The sequence below is a fragment of the Aptenodytes forsteri genome, unplaced genomic scaffold, assembly GCF_000699145.1.
Source record: "Aptenodytes forsteri isolate BGI_AS27 unplaced genomic scaffold, ASM69914v1 Scaffold15, whole genome shotgun sequence".
Taxonomy (NCBI): Eukaryota; Metazoa; Chordata; class Aves; order Sphenisciformes; family Spheniscidae; genus Aptenodytes; species Aptenodytes forsteri.
Window position 1 is genome coordinate 22565115 of NW_008795129.1, and position 19812 is coordinate 22584926.

Below are 19812 nucleotides of genomic sequence, written 5' to 3' on the forward strand. Positions count from 1 at the left end.
AATAAATTATTTTTCCCCAAGTTGAGTCTGTTTTCCCTGTGACAATAATCAGTAAGTGATTTTCCTGTCCTTATCTTGACCCATGAGCTTTTTCACCTTATTTTCTCCTCCTGCCCTGTTGAGGAGGAGGGATGAGAGAGGGGCTGGGTGGGCGTCTTGCAGCCAGCCAAGGTCAATCCTCCACACTTGTTTTCTTTTTATCTAGGGACAGAAGAACAGAGGCACTGGGGTCCAAGCAGTGAATGCCAGTCCTCAAGCAGGATGGCCATGCAGTGACACTTGCCATTGCAGCTCTTGGGGCTTGTGTGGACCAGCCACCCTGAGCTTGCCTCAGACTTAATCTTTGGAGTTGTCTCATGTTCTCCTTTTCCATTCAAATATTAACAGCTTTTGTTGAGTTTTCAATGTTTTTAATCTGTTTTTCCTTTTCTTTCATCTCTCCAGGTATGCGACAGCTGCCCGAAGCTGTTTACCAAGCCACCTCCCTTACTTCCTTCAATCCCTCCGAATGACCACTTCTTGCATCTGGCTTGCAAAACCATGATAAGAGAAGACTACCCATGTTTACAGAGTCAATGAACTGTTTGCATGTCTAACAAAGTAACCCTTTCTTTTTTTCCCTTCCCACCATGGAGTTTGTGCTTCCTTTCTCCCTTTGATCTTCTTCTGACTTGCCTCTGGTGTATCAGGTTGAGTTTGGGTGCTGGCTGTTCTGGGCCAGGACAGTTGTATTGCATGTTTCAAAAGGCACAAGAAACATTTCTGAGTTCCTGAGAAGGAATATATTTACCAATCAGTAATGAATCCAAACCCATCTAAAACTAGCAGCAGGAACAACCAGCATGTCAAATCTTTATCTACTAAAAGTTTTTGCGCAGTTTGTCTAGGAAAAAAAATATGTGGAATTGTGCATTACAAGAGTAACTAAGACCCTAAGCCACTTGATCGAACTTTGAAGATAACCCTTCTTTGACTTGGGGATTGGACCAGATAGCCTCCAGAGGCCCCTTCCAGGCTAAATCTTTCTGTGATTACGGCGTTTTATATACTGTTCAAATGTTGCCAAATTTAGTAGTGCTGTGCAAATGCGGTTTCTTTGATTGGCACTCGGATCCACTGAAAACTGACCATGACCTGAAATATAGTTCCTCTTTGTAAAAATCCATTGTAGAGTTCCATTGGATCCCATTATTTATCTGTTATCTTAAATACGTTGTAAATCCTGGTGGGAGGACTGTGTCAAGGGATCTGTAAAGTACTTAAGAACTTCGGAAATAGAGAATTTGGGATTAATTTTCCCTTATTTTCTATACTTGCCCCTATCCCCGGACTTAAACTCCTTGTTTTCTGGGAAGATTTGTGTAGTTTAACAATGATCAGTGTATGACCACTGAATTTTGACTTGAGTTTATGACAAAAGTCAAAAGTTGACTTTGGTGGTTTCAGATTTGCAGTAGATGACTCACAGAGCTTAAACGTACTGTCTGAGTCTTGCTACCATGGTAAAGATATATCCCGGTGAAGGATGAACAGGGGACATCAGAAAGTTGAAAGTAGTCACTTTCTACTGCATTTTTATGGGACATGTAGTAGGACAGACATACTCATAAGAGTAGTCTAGGAGAATGCAAGGCAGCTCAGCATCCTAGTTCCAAACTTTTCTACCTCCAGAAAGTTAACTAATGTGTAACTAATATTTGAGAAATACATGATGGTAAGTTTTGTGTCATATTTGACTCAGTCCCTGAAACTGTACCTTCACAGCAACTTTAAGGGACTGGCGACATGACGGTTGCCTCGGGTGATGCCCTCCCAGCAGCTGGTGGGTGTGCCTCCCCACGGGAGTCCAGACCAGTCAGAAGGGTCTCCATAAGCCCCTCGATTGTTTCCCACCATGCTCTTACTCTTCCACATCTGCAGTCACAAAAAGGAAGGCTCTGCTACACAGACTTAAAAAACAACTTTGGCTCAGGTATGACTCAAACCCGAGAAAGGGACATGTTACATTTGTGACAGCAACAGAACTTCATAGCTGAAAGAGGAATGGGATGGAAAAATAGCAGCCATTGCAACAACTTTTAATCTCTACCTTCTCTGAGGAAGATGTCAGGTGTTGTCTTCTTGTAGAACCAGGAAGCTATAAATGTTTGGTTACAAATCAAACATACAGTCATGGAAATTAGGGAAGTAAGAGCAGTGAGGGAGTGTGTTTGGTGTTGACTTACTGAAGGGACAGATTGGGCTGCTGAGCTACACCCTTTAGCATCTCTGCCTATAAATTCTGCTGCCCTCCTATATCAGGAGCTCCAAGAAGATGGCTGCCACCATGATCTTGTCTTGGATGGTAATGATAAGTCTTCGAATTCAGATGGATGCAGGTAAAGAGTCTCACTTCTGATCACCTTCATGGCTATATTTCACATCAGGTTAATGTTGAGATTTAAGGGTAAAAGAGGATTTAGCAGCATGGCTTAGCTCTTTCAAAAACCATGAGTAGGTCAAACCTATGAGCTGAGAAAATCAATTGTTATACACATTAATTTTTTGAATTAATTGAAACTTTTATTGAAACTGCTTAATGAATTTAAATTTTTGTTCTCACCATTTTTTGTTCTCACCTCACTAAAGAGGCTAGTAAAGAAAATTCAAATTAATATACTGTAAAGCCAATGATACGATTTTCTGAATCTTTTTATTGGAGTAATGAATTTAAAGACTAGTATGTATTTTCTGGATGAAATGCATGTTTATTTTAAAGAGTGTGAGGTGCTCTCTGAACCATGTGTTTTGTATTTGATTAAGTATATTGTTACGACTAACACATTGGTGTTTAATAACAGAGTGCCCTAGATAAAACAAGTATGGCACATGTCCCTGTTGCTATTATTATTGTAATTATTAGACTATAATAGGAATTACTGTAATTTTATATTATTTGAATTTCCTATAGTCTAATTCCTGTTACAAGTGTAATTTGATTTGGTTGCAGAGGCAGTGATCTGCCCAGACACTTTCATCCCTTTGAGGACCAATAGAAATATCGGTGGGTCTGATGGGAGGGAGATGCTTCAAACAGGGTAAAATGGTCTGCCTGTGTTCAAAAAACAGTTTCTCCTTTGTCAGGTGAGGCTTCCCTGGCTGAGCAGAGTGCCAGCATGGTGCTGTGAGAAACAAGGCATTTCTTTTTAAGAAGCTGCTGTTGCATTCTTTGTGCAGGAGGGGGAATGGAAAAAGACCAAAAGTGTTTGCCATAGCTACTGTCTTTCCATCCCTCCCTCTTTCAGATCTAAAGTTCTGACATTAACTTGACTTGGGCTAATGAACTAAAAGCAAAAACCTGTTTCGCTTTCTATGTTCCCACACACACCTGCATACACAACGGAAAGAAATAACCATTCAACCTTGCAGATGCATATGGAACCACCCAATATTTATTTAACTTTATATAATTTTGGAAGCGCAATAGTAAGACACAGTTGCTGTCCTGTACGGTACCACGAAGTCCCAGAGGTGTCATTTTGTTCACAGTTGCGCTCTTGAGACTTTCACGCACACGGAATAAAAACCTGGAGACTAAAACACTCCTGTCCACACATTTACACAGGCAAATGAGAACAGTGTTCAGTTAGGTTGGGTTTTCTCAGAAAACAATATTTAGTATCGCGCAGGACTTTCTGAATACTGTTGATATTTTACAGGGATGAATTCCTGGATTTACTATTCCCAGCAAACACCTCTTGAGTCGTATCATGCCTGCCAGCCTCTCACCTTGTCTTGGCACAGTGACTTCCCTGCTTTAATTCAGGCTCATGCACTTGTAAGAGCAAGGCAAAAAAAAAAAAAGACATAACTCTCACTCCTCCTTCAGGGAAGAGATCTGAAGTGCTATGCTCCTGCTAGGAGTTTCTTCTGACCGGGACACCTGCCTGTTCACTGTTCTTTGCAGCTATAAACAAGCAAACAACATCCATCATATCCCTGGGGATATGAAGGCTATAGAGTGTGTTGCCTATTTTGCCCACTGCTTTCAAAAAGACAGTACAAAATGCTTGAATTATAACAATAGAAAGCAGAGAAACAAAAACTAAGCCAAGGAAATCAGAATAAGAGACATTTAGAAAAATAAAATAATAGAACAAAGAAGCCCAAAAAGTAACACCAAAAGCAAGCCAGAGTGTGAAATTTTTGCAGGCAGCCTGACTCACATCCACAACGAACTACAGAGTATTATTCAGGTGAGGGACGATTTGAATAAACGATATGTTATATAAACGTAACAGTGTGACTCAAACCCAAGGCTTCATACATCACTTCTTAAAGAAAAGCGCTTCAGCTGGGGAGGGTTTTGTGGCATCTGTTAGGGGAGGACGAGACTCACCACCTTTGTTTTCCATTTGTAAAACGGTTGCCTCAAGTGAAACTTATGGATCTGGGAGAGGTAATCTTCATACTTTTACTAAGATAAAAAGTTGCTCGCTTGCTTTTTTCTCTTCTTCCCTTAACAGCTACAAGTACCATGACCCAAAGTACCAGCATGCCGATGTCTTCAGGTGTGTCTGCATTTTTCATGTTTTTGGTCTATGCGCTACTTCTGGTCTGTACTAGTTAGTATCCCAGCTTGGGGGTCTGAAGCTGCCCGGTGGCAGGTGGGACAGGTAGGAGCATGGTGCTGCGAACCACACACCCCAGCGCAGGGCATTGGTTTGCCAGTCATGCTCGTGGGGCTATGGGCACGTGGCATGCAAACCTGGAGAGAGCAAAGCTCCAAGGTGGATTGCACCGTGTCCCGAAAGATGCATCTCTCGACGGAAAACATACCTCGTCTGAATGTGTTTATCACTTGCATTGTCAAATGTAGTCACTCACTAAAAGCAGCCATTTACAGCAAGAATCATAGCATCATAGCTTCATAGGATCGTGGGATCAAGGATGGTTTGGGTAGGAAGGGGCCGTTAAAGGTGATCTAGTCGAAACCTCCTGCAATGAGCAGAGACATCTTCAACTAGAAGATGGCTCGGAGCCCTCTCCAAACTGACCTTGAATGTTTCCAGGGATGGGACATCTACAAGCTCTCTGGGCAACCAAGAAATTAGCACTTCTTTGCCTAAAGAGAAAATCTGCTGGAGATGTGTTCAAAGATTGTGCTTTCTGTTGCTCCCACCACGGAAGAGCACCCTGCTGAGACCCCCAGGCTCTCCATCGCCCACGTGACAGGGTGGCACCAGCATCCCCGGTGCTGGGAGAAAACCTGGCCGTGCTCCTTCATCCACAAGGTCCTCACTTGCTTCTTTCTCTTCCTCCCCTAACAGGTGCCACAACCACCACCCCAGCCAGCTTCACGGCATCCGTTCCTCCAGGTGGGTCTGGATTTGTCATGGTTTTTCTGGCCACTGCTTTTGCGGTACCAGGTAGTGGCTAAACGGGGTGGCGTTTGGTCTTCTCCATGGGGGAGCAGAGCCAGGGAAACACACGGCCTAATTAAGCCGAGGGTGGCAGTCCTGGTGGCCTGAAACTCGTGGAGCATTGCCAATGCCCCGGCGAGAGAAGGTGCCTGCGTGCTAGAGGGTTTTCCCATGTTTCCCCTGTCTCCTCCTTCCCAAGGTGCCTCCCTGAGCCTGGTGAACGGCAGGAACCGGTGCGAGGGGCGCGTGGAGATTTACCACTACGGGGGCCAGGGCACCGTCTGTGATGACAGCTGGGACCTGAACGATGCCGAGGTCGTGTGCAGGCAGCTGGGATGCGGCTTTGCTGTTTCTGCACCGTCAAGTGCCTCCTTTGGACAAGGCACTGGCAATATCTACCTGGACGATGTGCACTGCACAGGCAGCGAGTCCTCCCTCTTTCAGTGCAGGCACAGTGGCTGGGGCGTCCACAACTGTGGCCACGGTGAAGATGCTGGTGTTGTGTGCTCAGGTACCATTGCTTTTCCTTCCTAAGTACCAGTCTGCTTTCCAAAAGTGGCCCTTGTCGGCCACAGTTCGGTACGTGTTGGAGGCGTGTTCAAAGATGGTGCTTTCTGTTGCTCCCACCACGGAAGAGCACCCTGCTGAGACCCCCAGGCTCTCCATCGCCCACGTGACAGGGTGGCACCAGCATCCCCGGTGCTGGGAGAAAACCTGGCCGTGCTCCTTCATCCACAAGGTCCTCACTTGCTTCTTTCTCTTCCTCCCCTAACAGGTGCCACAACCACCACCCCAGCCAGCTTCACGGCATCCGTTCCTCCAGGTGGGTCTGGATTTGTCATGGTTTTTCTGGCCACTGCTTTTGCGGTACCAGGTAGTGGCTAAACGGGGTGGCGTTTGGTCTTCTCCATGGGGGAGCAGAGCCAGGGAAACACACGGCCTAATTAAGCCGAGGGTGGCAGTCCTGGTGGCCTGAAACTCGTGGAGCATTGCCAATGCCCCGGCGAGAGAAGGTGCCTGCGTGCTAGAGGGTTTTCCCATGTTTCCCCTGTCTCCTCCTTCCCAAGGTGCCTCCCTGAGCCTGGTGAACGGCAGGAACCGGTGCGAGGGGCGCGTGGAGATTTACCACTACGGGGGCCGGGGCACCGTCTGTGATGACAGCTGGGACCTGAACGATGCCGAGGTCGTGTGCAGGCAGCTGGGATGCGGCTTTGCTGTTTCTGCACCGTCAAGTGCCTCCTTTGGACAAGGCACTGGCAATATCTACCTGGACGATGTGCACTGCACAGGCAGCGAGTCCTCCCTCTTTCAGTGCAGGCACAGTGGCTGGGGCGTCCACAACTGTGGCCACGGTGAAGATGCTGGTGTTGTGTGCTCAGGTACCATTGCTTTTCCTTCCTAAGTACCAGTCTGCTTTCCAAAAGTGGCCCTTGTCGGCCACAGTTCGGTACGTGTTGGAGGCGTGTTCAAAGATGGTGCTTTCTGTTGCTCCCACCACGGAAGAGCACCCTGCTGAGACCCCCAGGCTCTCCATCGCCCACGTGACAGGGTGGCACCAGCATCCCCGGTGCTGGGAGAAAACCTGGCCGTGCTCCTTCATCCACAAGGTCCTCACTTGCTTCTTTCTCTTCCTCCCCTAACAGGTGCCACAACCACCACCCCAGCCAGCTTCACGGCATCCGTTCCTCCAGGTGGGTCTGGATTTGTCATGGTTTTTCTGGCCACTGCTTTTGCGGTACCAGGTAGTGGCTAAACGGGGTGGCGTTTGGTCTTCTCCATGGGGGAGCAGAGCCAGGGAAACACACGGCCTAATTAAGCCGAGGGTGGCAGTCCTGGTGGCCTGAAACTCGTGGAGCATTGCCAATGCCCCGGCGAGAGAAGGTGCCTGCGTGCTAGAGGGTTTTCCCATGTTTCCCCTGTCTCCTCCTTCCCAAGGTGCCTCCCTGAGCCTGGTGAACGGCAGGAACCGGTGCGAGGGGCGCGTGGAGATTTACCACTACGGGGGCCGGGGCACCGTCTGTGATGACAGCTGGGACCTGAACGATGCCGAGGTCGTGTGCAGGCAGCTGGGATGCGGCTTTGCTGTTTCTGCACCGTCAAGTGCCTCCTTTGGACAAGGCACTGGCAATATCTACCTGGACGATGTGCACTGCACAGGCAGCGAGTCCTCCCTCTTTCAGTGCAGGCACAGTGGCTGGGGCGTCCACAACTGTGGCCACGGTGAAGATGCTGGTGTTGTGTGCTCAGGTACCATTGCTTTTCCTTCCTAAGTACCAGTCTGCTTTCCAAAAGTGGCCCTTGTCGGCCACAGTTCGGTACGTGTTGGAGGCGTGTTCAAAGATGGTGCTTTCTGTTGCTCCCACCACGGAAGAGCACCCTGCTGAGACCCCCAGGCTCTCCATCGCCCACGTGACAGGGTGGCACCAGCATCCCCGGTGCTGGGAGAAAACCTGGCCGTGCTCCTTCATCCACAAGGTCCTCACTTGCTTCTTTCTCTTCCTCCCCTAACAGGTGCCACAACCACCACCCCAGCCAGCTTCACGGCATCCGTTCCTCCAGGTGGGTCTGGATTTGTCATGGTTTTTCTGGCCACTGCTTTTGCGGTACCAGGTAGTGGCTAAACGGGGTGGCGTTTGGTCTTCTCCATGGGGGAGCAGAGCCAGGGAAACACACGGCCTAATTAAGCCGAGGGTGGCAGTCCTGGTGGCCTGAAACTCGTGGAGCATTGCCAATGCCCCGGCGAGAGAAGGTGCCTGCGTGCTAGAGGGTTTTCCCATGTTTCCCCTGTCTCCTCCTTCCCAAGGTGCCTCCCTGAGCCTGGTGAACGGCAGGAACCGGTGCGAGGGGCGCGTGGAGATTTACCACTACGGGGGCCGGGGCACCGTCTGTGATGACAGCTGGGACCTGAACGATGCCGAGGTCGTGTGCAGGCAGCTGGGATGCGGCTTTGCTGTTTCTGCACCGTCAAGTGCCTCCTTTGGACAAGGCACTGGCAATATCTACCTGGACGATGTGCACTGCACAGGCAGCGAGTCCTCCCTCTTTCAGTGCAGGCACAGTGGCTGGGGCGTCCACAACTGTGGCCACGGTGAAGATGCTGGTGTTGTGTGCTCAGGTACCATTGCTTTTCCTTCCTAAGTACCAGTCTGCTTTCCAAAAGTGGCCCTTGTCGGCCACAGTTCGGTACGTGTTGGAGGCGTGTTCAAAGATGGTGCTTTCTGTTGCTCCCACCACGGAAGAGCACCCTGCTGAGACCCCCAGGCTCTCCATCGCCCACGTGACAGGGTGGCACCAGCATCCCCGGTGCTGGGAGAAAACCTGGCCGTGCTCCTTCATCCACAAGGTCCTCACTTGCTTCTTTCTCTTCCTCCCCTAACAGGTGCCACAACCACCACCCCAGCCAGCTTCACGGCATCCGTTCCTCCAGGTGGGTCTGGATTTGTCATGGTTTTTCTGGCCACTGCTTTTGCGGTACCAGGTAGTGGCTAAACGGGGTGGCGTTTGGTCTTCTCCATGGGGGAGCAGAGCCAGGGAAACACACGGCCTAATTAAGCCGAGGGTGGCAGTCCTGGTGGCCTGAAACTCGTGGAGCATTGCCAATGCCCCGGCGAGAGAAGGTGCCTGCGTGCTAGAGGGTTTTCCCATGTTTCCCCTGTCTCCTCCTTCCCAAGGTGCCTCCCTGAGCCTGGTGAACGGCAGGAACCGGTGCGAGGGGCGCGTGGAGATTTACCACTACGGGGGCCGGGGCACCGTCTGTGATGACAGCTGGGACCTGAACGATGCCGAGGTCGTGTGCAGGCAGCTGGGATGCGGCTTTGCTGTTTCTGCACCGTCAAGTGCCTCCTTTGGACAAGGCACTGGCAATATCTACCTGGACGATGTGCACTGCACAGGCAGCGAGTCCTCCCTCTTTCAGTGCAGGCACAGTGGCTGGGGCGTCCACAACTGTGGCCACGGTGAAGATGCTGGTGTTGTGTGCTCAGGTACCATTGCTTTTCCTTCCTAAGTACCAGTCTGCTTTCCAAAAGTGGCCCTTGTCGGCCACAGTTCGGTACGTGTTGGAGGCGTGTTCAAAGATGGTGCTTTCTGTTGCTCCCACCACGGAAGAGCACCCTGCTGAGACCCCCAGGCTCTCCATCGCCCACGTGACAGGGTGGCACCAGCATCCCCGGTGCTGGGAGAAAACCTGGCCGTGCTCCTTCATCCACAAGGTCCTCACTTGCTTCTTTCTCTTCCTCCCCTAACAGGTGCCACAACCACCACCCCAGCCAGCTTCACGGCATCCGTTCCTCCAGGTGGGTCTGGATTTGTCATGGTTTTTCTGGCCACTGCTTTTGCGGTACCAGGTAGTGGCTAAACGGGGTGGCGTTTGGTCTTCTCCATGGGGGAGCAGAGCCAGGGAAACACACGGCCTAATTAAGCCGAGGGTGGCAGTCCTGGTGGCCTGAAACTCGTGGAGCATTGCCAATGCCCCGGCGAGAGAAGGTGCCTGCGTGCTAGAGGGTTTTCCCATGTTTCCCCTGTCTCCTCCTTCCCAAGGTGCCTCCCTGAGCCTGGTGAACGGCAGGAACCGGTGCGAGGGGCGCGTGGAGATTTACCACTACGGGGGCCGGGGCACCGTCTGTGATGACAGCTGGGACCTGAACGATGCCGAGGTCGTGTGCAGGCAGCTGGGATGCGGCTTTGCTGTTTCTGCACCGTCAAGTGCCTCCTTTGGACAAGGCACTGGCAATATCTACCTGGACGATGTGCACTGCACAGGCAGCGAGTCCTCCCTCTTTCAGTGCAGGCACAGTGGCTGGGGCGTCCACAACTGTGGCCACGGTGAAGATGCTGGTGTTGTGTGCTCAGGTACCATTGCTTTTCCTTCCTAAGTACCAGTCTGCTTTCCAAAAGTGGCCCTTGTCGGCCACAGTTCGGTACGTGTTGGAGGCGTGTTCAAAGATGGTGCTTTCTGTTGCTCCCACCACGGAAGAGCACCCTGCTGAGACCCCCAGGCTCTCCATCGCCCACGTGACAGGGTGGCACCAGCATCCCCGGTGCTGGGAGAAAACCTGGCCGTGCTCCTTCATCCACAAGGTCCTCACTTGCTTCTTTCTCTTCCTCCCCTAACAGGTGCCACAACCACCACCCCAGCCAGCTTCACGGCATCCGTTCCTCCAGGTGGGTCTGGATTTGTCATGGTTTTTCTGGCCACTGCTTTTGCGGTACCAGGTAGTGGCTAAACGGGGTGGCGTTTGGTCTTCTCCATGGGGGAGCAGAGCCAGGGAAACACACGGCCTAATTAAGCCGAGGGTGGCAGTCCTGGTGGCCTGAAACTCGTGGAGCATTGCCAATGCCCCGGCGAGAGAAGGTGCCTGCGTGCTAGAGGGTTTTCCCATGTTTCCCCTGTCTCCTCCTTCCCAAGGTGCCTCCCTGAGCCTGGTGAACGGCAGGAACCGGTGCGAGGGGCGCGTGGAGATTTACCACTACGGGGGCCGGGGCACCGTCTGTGATGACAGCTGGGACCTGAACGATGCCGAGGTCGTGTGCAGGCAGCTGGGATGCGGCTTTGCTGTTTCTGCACCGTCAAGTGCCTCCTTTGGACAAGGCACTGGCAATATCTACCTGGACGATGTGCACTGCACAGGCAGCGAGTCCTCCCTCTTTCAGTGCAGGCACAGTGGCTGGGGCGTCCACAACTGTGGCCACGGTGAAGATGCTGGTGTTGTGTGCTCAGGTACCATTGCTTTTCCTTCCTAAGTACCAGTCTGCTTTCCAAAAGTGGCCCTTGTCGGCCACAGTTCGGTACGTGTTGGAGGCGTGTTCAAAGATGGTGCTTTCTGTTGCTCCCACCACGGAAGAGCACCCTGCTGAGACCCCCAGGCTCTCCATCGCCCACGTGACAGGGTGGCACCAGCATCCCCGGTGCTGGGAGAAAACCTGGCCGTGCTCCTTCATCCACAAGGTCCTCACTTGCTTCTTTCTCTTCCTCCCCTAACAGGTGCCACAACCACCACCCCAGCCAGCTTCACGGCATCCGTTCCTCCAGGTGGGTCTGGATTTGTCATGGTTTTTCTGGCCACTGCTTTTGCGGTACCAGGTAGTGGCTAAACGGGGTGGCGTTTGGTCTTCTCCATGGGGGAGCAGAGCCAGGGAAACACACGGCCTAATTAAGCCGAGGGTGGCAGTCCTGGTGGCCTGAAACTCGTGGAGCATTGCCAATGCCCCGGCGAGAGAAGGTGCCTGCGTGCTAGAGGGTTTTCCCATGTTTCCCCTGTCTCCTCCTTCCCAAGGTGCCTCCCTGAGCCTGGTGAACGGCAGGAACCGGTGCGAGGGGCGCGTGGAGATTTACCACTACGGGGGCCGGGGCACCGTCTGTGATGACAGCTGGGACCTGAACGATGCCGAGGTCGTGTGCAGGCAGCTGGGATGCGGCTTTGCTGTTTCTGCACCGTCAAGTGCCTCCTTTGGACAAGGCACTGGCAATATCTACCTGGACGATGTGCACTGCACAGGCAGCGAGTCCTCCCTCTTTCAGTGCAGGCACAGTGGCTGGGGCGTCCACAACTGTGGCCACGGTGAAGATGCTGGTGTTGTGTGCTCAGGTACCATTGCTTTTCCTTCCTAAGTACCAGTCTGCTTTCCAAAAGTGGCCCTTGTCGGCCACAGTTCGGTACGTGTTGGAGGCGTGTTCAAAGATGGTGCTTTCTGTTGCTCCCACCACGGAAGAGCACCCTGCTGAGACCCCCAGGCTCTCCATCGCCCACGTGACAGGGTGGCACCAGCATCCCCGGTGCTGGGAGAAAACCTGGCCGTGCTCCTTCATCCACAAGGTCCTCACTTGCTTCTTTCTCTTCCTCCCCTAACAGGTGCCACAACCACCACCCCAGCCAGCTTCACGGCATCCGTTCCTCCAGGTGGGTCTGGATTTGTCATGGTTTTTCTGGCCACTGCTTTTGCGGTACCAGGTAGTGGCTAAACGGGGTGGCGTTTGGTCTTCTCCATGGGGGAGCAGAGCCAGGGAAACACACGGCCTAATTAAGCCGAGGGTGGCAGTCCTGGTGGCCTGAAACTCGTGGAGCATTGCCAATGCCCCGGCGAGAGAAGGTGCCTGCGTGCTAGAGGGTTTTCCCATGTTTCCCCGCGTCAGAGTTGTCTGATCACAGAATCACGGGATGTTTGAGATTTGAAGGGACCTCTGGAGGTCATCTGGTCTTACACCCCTGCTAAAGCAGGGGCAGCTAGAGCTGGCTGTCCAAGAGCATGTCCAGATGGCTCTTGACTGTCTCCAAAGATGGAGAATTCACCACCTCTGTGGGCAACCTGTGCCATTGGTCAGTCACCCTCACAGTAAAAAAGTGTGTCCTGATCTTCAGGCAGAACATATACGGATCATCTGAGATGGGGGTCTCCAGTTGGAAAGGCTCATGTCTTGAGGTTGTGTGTGTGTGTGAGTGCAGGCAGAGGAATTGCTTGGTCATGGTTGTAGCCAATGAGAAGTATGTTACTGCTCATAATTTTGGGGTATATTCCTCTTCATTTAATACTAAATAAACAATGCACCAAATTATCCCAATATAACAGTGCAGGTGATTTCACACCCAGTATAGTCACTTATTTCTTTGCAGCTGAGCAGTAATTTCACAAGTGCTTAGGAAGCATTGTTTTTGACCACTTCTTAAGTATCATTATTCCTCTGATTCCTATTTCAGCTGTTTGTTCAAGCACATCATTTGAGGATAGTGCATATTTTAAATAGTTATTAGTTTACATAGTTAATGTTAGGTCAGTTAGTGAGAGAATGGTTTTTTTCATGTTTGCTAGAAGCTGAAAATAAAAATTTAAAATCTCTTAGTCCATAGTAGATCTTTCTATGCAGGTATCTTGTTCTTTCTTTAGGTTAAAAGAAGTAAATATGTGTTCTTTCTAATTTGGAATATAATTCAAAAGATGGTGTCCATTTACATATTTCTCTTTTCTTGGAGTAGTTTGAACTTGGAGTTGTACTGAACTTTCAGTACAGTTTTTGTACTGAAAAGTATCCTAGAAATTTGTGACTTTATTTTACTTCTTAGATCTTGATTCCCCTGTTATTTGATTAGGCTGCAACTGATCTATATATAATCTTACACAATTTTTTGACTGTGACACAGGTCTTCATGTTTATGAATGTGATATTTGTCAGCATTCTTATTTGGAAACAAAATAATTTTGATCCTTTTTTTCCTTCCCTTTGGTCATTAGCAATTGTAATAGAGGCAAACCAGGCTCAGCTGTGACTTTTTCTCTTTCAAGGAACAGCTGACCTCCAGAGGTCCAGCCTCAACGATTGTGCAGTTCTATGACAAATACTCTATCCTGCTAGTGCAGACATTGAAGACCAGCATTATAAAAGCTATTCATTGTGCTTAGCATCTCCTAATCTGCATTCACATGATATATGAACCTAATAGAAAGACCACTGAAGCTGGCAGAAGTCACTGCCTCTAAATTTTAGGCTTATAAATTCTACATAGACACATTCCAAAAGCAACCTTAAATGGTGTATACATATATTTTTCTTCTCATATCTTTCTCTGCAGAAGATTATTCTTGTGGTGGCTTGCTTTCCTCTCCATCTGGGACATTACAGAGTCCATTTTACCCCAGAAATTATCCAAACAATGCCAACTGTGTTTGGGAAATAGAAGTAAAGAGCAACTTTCATGTCACACTCCAATTTAGAGATGTTCAGTAAGTAAAAATTTATTACTTGGGAAGATGATATATGGGATCGACATCTTGGACTTACTAAGCTGGTAGCTGCTTGATTTCAAGGATGTTTTTCAATGCTTTTAGTACATCTGAGATGAAAAATATATTAATTTTTATTTATTTAGACATTAATTTGGCTGTCATCTAATGAGGTTTAAATTGGAGGCTGTAATTTCTGTTCCAAAGACTTGATAGTCATATCACTAAAATGTACTCATTTGCTATGAACAGTTAATCTGAGTTAAAAAAAAAAAAAAAAAAAAAGAAAAAGAAATTTTTTTAAAAAAAAGAAGCATTTAACTAAATGGTCATGTTTGCTCCCCAGGATGGAAGGTGGCAGATGCCTGTCTGACTATGTGGAAGTCTATGATGGGCCACTCCATACCTCTCCTCTCCTTGGGAAATTTTGTTCTGGTTCTTTTCACACATACACATCTTCCTCAAACCTGCTGACCGTCCGATTTTACAGTAACTCTCGGTACACATACAGAGGGTTTCAGGCTGACTATTATTCCACGCCAGCAGATCAGAGCACTAGTAAGTTCATGTTTAAAGCAGAAACCTGCTTCTCAATTTTTTGCTAATTGACTGATTGTTAATCTTGCTGTACTGCTTCAATGAATCACCCATTTCATGTTATTTTAAATTAAATCTGTAGCATTTCACAGAGATGCAAGTGTATGGTTTGGATTCTGAACTCCTTCTGCAATATCAGCTGCTTCTACAAAAGATCTTGTTTATTTAAGTATAACCGTTTTCAGTCACTTCAATGAGCTTGTAACGTAATTTCTTTGCCATCTGCTAGCGCTGTTGTGTTTGCCAGACTACATGCGTGCAGTTGTGAGCCGATACTACCTTCAGTCACAAGGCTACTCTGCTTGGAATCTCTCCTTGAATGACCCCTATTGCAAACCCAACATTACATCAGAGTATGTTATATTCGACATACCATACACTCGCTGCGGCACAGTCAGAGAGGTATGACTTTAAATGTTTCAACAGAATATGCAGATATTGTGAGTGTGTAAAAATTCAAACCGAAGAATTCATTTTGAAAACCAGCACAAATTGAAAGCTATACTGAGGTCTGCAGGGACTGGAAGTGTCCTGGTAATTGTGGGCTGCCTCTCCCTCTTCTGAGGGATAAGGTTTATTAACACTCATATTTCCTGCATCTGCTGCCCGAGCATTCACTTATAGTCTGTTATTGATCTTCTAAGGAATAAAGTGTGGGAGGAAGCAAATACTTGGCATTTTCAAGGTCCCAAGCTGAGTGTGGTGGTTAAAAAGGTCTCAAAGCCTTTACTAAATATGACCAACTGTGGTTTAGGTCAGATTTGAGCTTAAATACTGTGCTGGACCAGATCCTTCAGGCATTTGATGTTCAAAGAATTGTACAGGTTGTATTTAATTAGTTATGTCTGTGTGTAGTGTGAGTAGTTTTCTAGGTCCACATTGTAGTCACTGAATATTACATGTAGATTACAGATTCTTATCTTGAGAACAGAAATTACTAGGTTCAGACTTCTCCACAGCAGACTTTCCGGGAAATAATGCATTTACTGTGCACATTGCTCTAAGGGTACAGTAAAGTTTAGCATGCATAATAGGAAACCTGACTATATGAATTAATTTTGCATTTTATTTTATATGCCAAACAGGGAAACAACAATACAATAAGCTATTCCAACCTTATTAGGGGATCCTCTTCTGGTACTGTCATCACAAGAAATAGAAATCTTCACTTGCGTATCAACTGCAAAATGCTCCAGAACACATGGGCACAAATAATGTATGTTGCGGAGGACAATTTTGAAGTCAATGAAACTCAGTATGGCAGATACGATGTAAACCTTACATTTTATCATTCTGCATCCTTCTCACGGCCAGTGAATGACTCACCATACTACGTTGATATCAACCAGAATTTGTTCCTTGAAGCTTACCTGCACAGCTCTGATTCAAACCTCATGTTGTTTGTGGACACATGTGTGGCATCTCCCACTCCCCACAATTTTACGACTGTAACCTATGATATAATCAGGAATGGGTAAGCTCTTATGCATTGCAATTACAGATAGAACTACCTTTGAACTCCTGTATCTCATCTTTTTTTTCTTTTTTTAATTTTTTTTTTTAATGGAATAGCGTGAATACAGCATAATGTCAGCTTCTAACTAATTAATGAACATAGGCATTTGAGGTTTATTGGGGGAAGGGGAATGGATTGACCCAAAAAATAACACACCAAGCTTAAAATGACAAATAGACTAAGTTGCTATGGCCAGTTCACCATGGATTTTTATTATCAGAGAGGTAACAGTGACATATCTCAGGTAAGGATAACTTACCTTCAGAAAAACATACAAACACTAGGTATCTAGACACAAGACAGGCTGAAGGGAGGTAACATGGCTCAATGCTGCCAAAGAAGGGCATCTTGCTTTTCCTAACTGCAGATTTCTGAATGATTTTCATCATGTTTAAAAATCACTTTTCATGTTATGTGTTGTGTTGTCTGTAAATGACCGATTGCAGTGTGTATTCATGAGAGTTTTTTTGTTTCTTTTTAGGTGTGTTCGAGATTCTACCTATGCTACATATTATTCACCCTACACACACATGGTCCGGTTTAAATTCAATGCCTTCCAGTTTATTCATAACAATCCATTGGTTTACCTGCAGTGTGAACTAGTGGTGTGCAGGGCCTATGACTATTCTTCCAGATGCTACCAAGGTTGTATTACTAGGTCCAAAAGAGAGGCAAGCTCTGACCAAGAAATTGTGACTGCTGTTGCTGGCCCAATACAGCTTCAGGAAGCTGGTGCTGAGAATAGGAATGCACGTGATTTTAAATAAAACTTTGCCTCCTTTAACAGATAGCATCTTTAAATGCCATCTTAATTCTGAATGAAACTATGCTGCTGCTGGATTACCAGCAGCTCTACAATAAACATTAGGAATGTGCTTACTGACTCTTGCCTATTAATCTCACCTCACATCAGTTGTCTTTGTCTGTGCATCATAAAAATGCTAATTCAGCAGCTCTGCAGGGCATCTGATGAGACACGGTACAGGCAGCTCTGTGGAACTCACCTGTTCCCAAACTGCCTGTGACTTGTAGCTGCCGTGTCTGAAAGACCAGTTTGAAAGCTTCCAGACAAATTTGTGATCTCTAAGCTTTTTGTTTGGTTTTTTTTTGTTTTCTTTATGGTAAAACTGAAATGCTTAGGTAGCTGTTTAAGTTCTATAAACAAGTTCTACTAATATAATCTTTGTTTGATGTGTATCTAGAGTACCCTGGATATATCAGAGTGCAAGAAATTGCTTGATCTTTAAACCTGATCTAGAATGTAATTTTTTTTCTTTTTTAATATTTTGGAAATAACAAGATGAGGGACCAGATGTAACCAGGTCCTCTCATCCTTCCCAGAGCTGGACCCTTTTGTCATCCAGGAGAACACGAATTCAGCTCCTGCTCCAGCTGATGTTTCTCATGCACCATTTATTATCGCTGTCAGGATCCTGGCAGTTGCTTTTCACTCTTGTTAGGTTTCTTTTGAAACAAAGTGAAGAAACTAATTCCGTACCAGATCACGTAAGCCTTGGTAAACACCTGCAGCTGATCACATTGGCTGTGTAATTTGATGGATTGAGTAATTTTGTTGCATTTAGTAATTTCATTGACAATTCAAGATTAAAATCCAAGCATGAAAGGCTTTCTGTGGTGATGGCTCACCCCATGAGAAGAGGTGGGCTTGACATAACAACTCAGCATTGAAGGAAGCCAGAAGACCAGGGAAAGTTTGCAGCCCAATAACAACCCTCAAATTAGTTGCCACCTGCAATATTAGGCTCTCAAATCTTAATACAGTACCTGAATCATCAGCTTCCTCCTCTCAAGATGGATATCTTGACTCTGCTAGTGAAACACACAGCCTGAGTTGTGAGGAACCCAGATAGCCAGTTCCTGCTCCACACCAAACATGAGTTTGCTTCCCGCTTCCTCAGGTGTAAATTAAGATCAGGAGTCCTTCCTTTCTACAGGGCAGTTGTGAGTACCTCACAAAATGTGTGCTGTGTGATAGCCAGTAACAGAGCCCATCTGTGTACCTCTGAAAGGTACTTCAATAAATCTCAATGTGATGCCATGTATGTATTTCAATTTACCCTTCAGGCAAGGCTAGCACTGTTGAAACTGCCCTGTGATGTTTTCTCTTCCCACTGCACTCAGTGCTAGCAGGCAAAATATTTGAATGCAAGTACTACTGTTGTACTCTCCTAAGCCTTCTTTTAAGTCCCGTTTTCTATCACTTCCAATTTTCTGAGATGGAGATTAAATTTTGCATAAAAATTGCATGGCCTAATGAAATGTTTCAGATGGAGAAGGTTTTATGCAGCTAAAAATACCTAAACAATCACGCACAACTGAAAGAGAAAAAATTATTCTTCCAATTGCATATGGATCCTCATACATAATGTCTGAATATTTTGTGACTAGTTCTTTAGGGAGGTCCTTCTTGTTGAGAAAATGAGCTATTTGAGCTATTTTCAATTATGGCTGATTTCCAATATAAAGTATGTAATTACAAAATCAGGAAGACAATGTTTCTAGTGTGATATTACTGTCTTGATTCCTGAAAGTGTCTTTGCATTTGAACTCAAAGTTTTTCTGTCTTGAAGAGCATAATCTGTAATAAAGAATTTTTTCAAGCAATATGTTGTTCATATATGGGGTTCTCCTGCAAGGACACAGGAACATCACATACCTGGGTTCTGTAAAAATCCAAGAAGAGCTTATTTGTGGTCCAGATCTGCTGTGAGATCAGCCCTGCATAACAGCTTATGTCTATGACTTACTGCCTAAGCCAGGCACCTCTGTAAAATTCATACAAATCCTTATTATACTATTACCGTGATGGTATAATTACTGCTACAGCCTAACCTAGCACTTCACTGTCAGCCAAAAGCAATTCTGGAAAACAACTTAAAAGTCCCATGTCTAGTTTTGGGGGTTTTTTTTGTTTTTTCTTTGTCAACAAATAAGGTCAAATGAAGTCAGTATAACTTTTTTTTAGGTAATACCATAGCTCTGCTTCATAGCAGGCAAAGGTGCCAATTTATCTGCTTGCATTTCTGCAGGAAAAAAAGACAACTAGCAGCAACAAATTAACATCACCGGAGCTAATAGTGCCTTCCTGGAGTGCTGCGTGGCACAAACATCTTGGCAGTTGCAGGATGGCAAAAAGGATGCCACTCCAAGAATGCCTGTCTGCAACCCTCCTGCTCCCGGCTGCAACATTCCTGACTCCTCCTCAGGGCATGGCACAGCTCTGCTGGGTCAGTGCTGTAGGGGTTGCAGAGGTGAGCTAGAACCATTTGCCCCATCAGATAACCGTTACACGTAACATCTGGTCATCACAGGGCTCTGAGAAGAACAAACTGCTGTATAACAAGGCCAAGTGCAAGGTCCTGCACCTGGGTCAGGGCACCCCCTGGTATCAAGACAGGCTGGGGGATGAAGGGATTGAGAGCAGCCCTGCCGAGAAGGACTTGGGGGTACTGGTGGATGAAAAGCTGGACATGAGCCAGCAGTGTGCGCTCGCAGCCCAGAAGGCCAATCGTATCCTGGGCTGCATCCAAAGAAGCGTGGCCAGCAGGTCGAGGGAGGTGA

General features: G+C 47.3%; 1 protein-coding gene across 1 annotated transcript in view; it reads left to right on the forward strand.

The window, feature by feature from the left end:
• Window positions 1-1785: 1785 nt before the first annotated feature.
• The window catches only part of DMBT1 (deleted in malignant brain tumors 1), a 66213-nt gene continuing 48186 nt past the window's right edge, over window positions 1786-19812 (forward strand). Inside the window, exons 1-11 of the mRNA XM_019471651.1 lie at window positions 1786-1822; window positions 4506-4550; window positions 5310-5408; window positions 5602-5913; window positions 6470-6781; window positions 7338-7649; window positions 8206-8517; window positions 9074-9385; window positions 9942-10253; window positions 10810-11121; window positions 11678-11998. Coding sequence (XP_019327196.1) covers window positions 1786-1822; window positions 4506-4550; window positions 5310-5408; window positions 5602-5913; window positions 6470-6781; window positions 7338-7649; window positions 8206-8517; window positions 9074-9385; window positions 9942-10253; window positions 10810-11121; window positions 11678-11998 — 2686 coding nt within the window. The remainder of the gene's footprint in view (window positions 1823-4505; window positions 4551-5309; window positions 5409-5601; window positions 5914-6469; window positions 6782-7337; window positions 7650-8205; window positions 8518-9073; window positions 9386-9941; window positions 10254-10809; window positions 11122-11677; window positions 11999-19812) is intronic.